A 2,148-nucleotide genomic window follows, 5' to 3' on the forward strand; every position below is an offset into this window, starting at 1 on the left:
GTTTCAGTTCCCCATCAGTAAAATGATATTTGCTCTAACTTACTGGACTTGTGAAGATCCAAGGAGATCATTCATTCACTCAAAAAGCCTATATATGTATATTATGATGTTAACATGAGAGGTGGTTAAATTTACTTATTCCACTGAAGCAAAATGAAGCATAATGACTACATTTTTCCAGGACACTGGTGTGTATAATCCAGTACCTAGCCTTAAATTTTGATTAATCAGGTTTTACACAAAGCCTCAACAAATGGAAAAAAAGTTACAAGCAAAGAATGGTTCCAGCTCTAAATCATAAGTTATGGCCTCTGTGATCAAGACTGACTAACTGCATATCTATTCACCTACTCCCATGGAGAGGGACAGCTTTCTGGAGCTTAAGTGTTAGAAGCAAAGAGCAAGTTCTGTGCACTGAACAATGATTACTTTTTATTTTTACTTTTTAGAGTAAGGAGTAAGTCTTGATATAATTACCATTCCATTTTCAATAAATTCAGGTATACCAACATAAGAAACACATGTCAAGACATAACTTTGGTGTCAAATACCATATGCCCCGGCTCACACATTGCTCACCTATCGGACCCCCAAAACTAAAATATGATCCAATGGCAGATCTACCTGAAAGACGATTCAGCTTTCACCGATCAAGCCTCATGTTCACTGCTCGCGACAGAATACACCCTGAAAAAATGCCCCGCCCCCCATTCCTGGACTACTCTATCTTAACTTTTCTTTCTTTTTTTTTTTAAGTTTTTTTTGAATTTTATTTAATTTATATTTTTATACAGCAGGTTCTTATTAGTCATCCATTTTATACACATCAGTGTATACATGTCATTCCCAATCGCCCAATTCATCACACCACCATCCCCACCCCTCCGCGGCTTTCCCCCCTTGGTGTCCATACGTTTGTTCTCTACATCTTTGTCTCAACTTCTGCCCTGCAAACCGGTTCATCTGTACCATTTTTCTAGGCTCCACATATATGCGTTAATATACGGTATTTGTTTTTCTCTTCCTGACTTACTATCTTGCCTTTTCGAGCAAGGCTTTCAGACGTAAAAAGCCTCAGGAGTATTTCCAAACATTACCTCTTCTGAGAGGAACTACTCAAAGGGTGTGTAGTACTAAACATGTGTTTCCTGTACATTCTGCAGCCAGCTCTCACGTCTACTCTTTGAAAACACGAAAATCCGACTGTAGGTTAACCTAACAGAAACAAGAGCTACGTGATGTGAGACACTGTGTCACCTGGGCAAGTGTGGTAACTGACAACTTCCATGAGTCCGAGTTACTCTGAAGACAGCCCCTCTGGGAAGACAGCACACCCTTTTCTCTCTGCAGTCATTTCAACCTCTTAGAATACCTCAACTGCAGAGAGAACCCCGGGCCTACCCTTTTCCAGGGGCAGGGGGTAGAGAAGAAATCCAAGGAGCGCACAGAGGGTTTGGGAGTGGAGAGCCCAGCAGAAGAGTCCGCTGAAGCAGGGGTCACCTCAGACCAACCTGGACCCCTCTGGTGCGCCTCAGGCTTTTCAGAGCAAGCCCCGAAGGAGACATTGTGGGAGGTGAGTCTAACCTGAGAGGCTGCGGGCGCTTGCTACCGCGGGAACAAGCTTAGTTGCCGAGAGTAGCCAAGGCATAACCGCCACGCTTACGCTTCAGGAAGGAAACGCGGAAAACTGTCGAAGAAGTCGCCGCCGGCAGGGTTGAGTCGCCCGGAAACCAGGTCAGGCGTCCCTCCCCTTCCGGCTGGCGCTGCTCGCCGGGCTTTCCTCCCACAGAGGCGCAGAATGTTGACGTCACTCCCGGAGTTGTGACCGACGCTCCGGCCGGAGGGCCACCTTGGCGTCATGACGTCATGTTTCATTTAACGGCCACAATCACAGAATATTCTATTCTAAACGACTCCCCGCAGGGGCTGACAGCTCCCGCCTCCTTGAAAGCACCGGATAGGAGGTTGATCCATCTAGAGCACTGTTCTGAGTGAAGATAAGAATCCGTGCATGGAGAGGCAGGCACCAGCACGAACAGCCACACTTCTAGAAGATTCTAGCCAGTGCGCAGCGCGGCGGTAGGGAAATAGGACTGAACAAGCGAAAGACCCGGGGTCACGAGACCGTTGGGTGGGCGGAGCCAGCGG

The 2,148-nt window shown here is 46.7% G+C and overlaps 1 protein-coding gene across 2 annotated transcripts in view; it reads right to left on the reverse strand.

The window, feature by feature from the left end:
* XPNPEP3 (X-prolyl aminopeptidase 3) overlaps window positions 1-1,713 on the reverse strand; it is a 61,939-nt gene extending 60,226 nt beyond the window's left edge. For both annotated transcript variants that reach the window (XM_060113486.1, XM_060113485.1), the window contains exon 1: window positions 1,585-1,713. In XM_060113486.1, coding sequence (XP_059969469.1) covers window positions 1,585-1,648 — 64 coding nt within the window. In that variant the 5' untranslated portion in view covers window positions 1,649-1,713. The remainder of the gene's footprint in view (window positions 1-1,584) is intronic.
* Window positions 1,714-2,148: the final 435 nt, after the last annotated feature.

This window comes from Mesoplodon densirostris, chromosome 11 (genome assembly GCF_025265405.1).
Source record: "Mesoplodon densirostris isolate mMesDen1 chromosome 11, mMesDen1 primary haplotype, whole genome shotgun sequence".
NCBI lineage: Eukaryota > Metazoa > Chordata > Mammalia > Artiodactyla > Ziphiidae > Mesoplodon > Mesoplodon densirostris.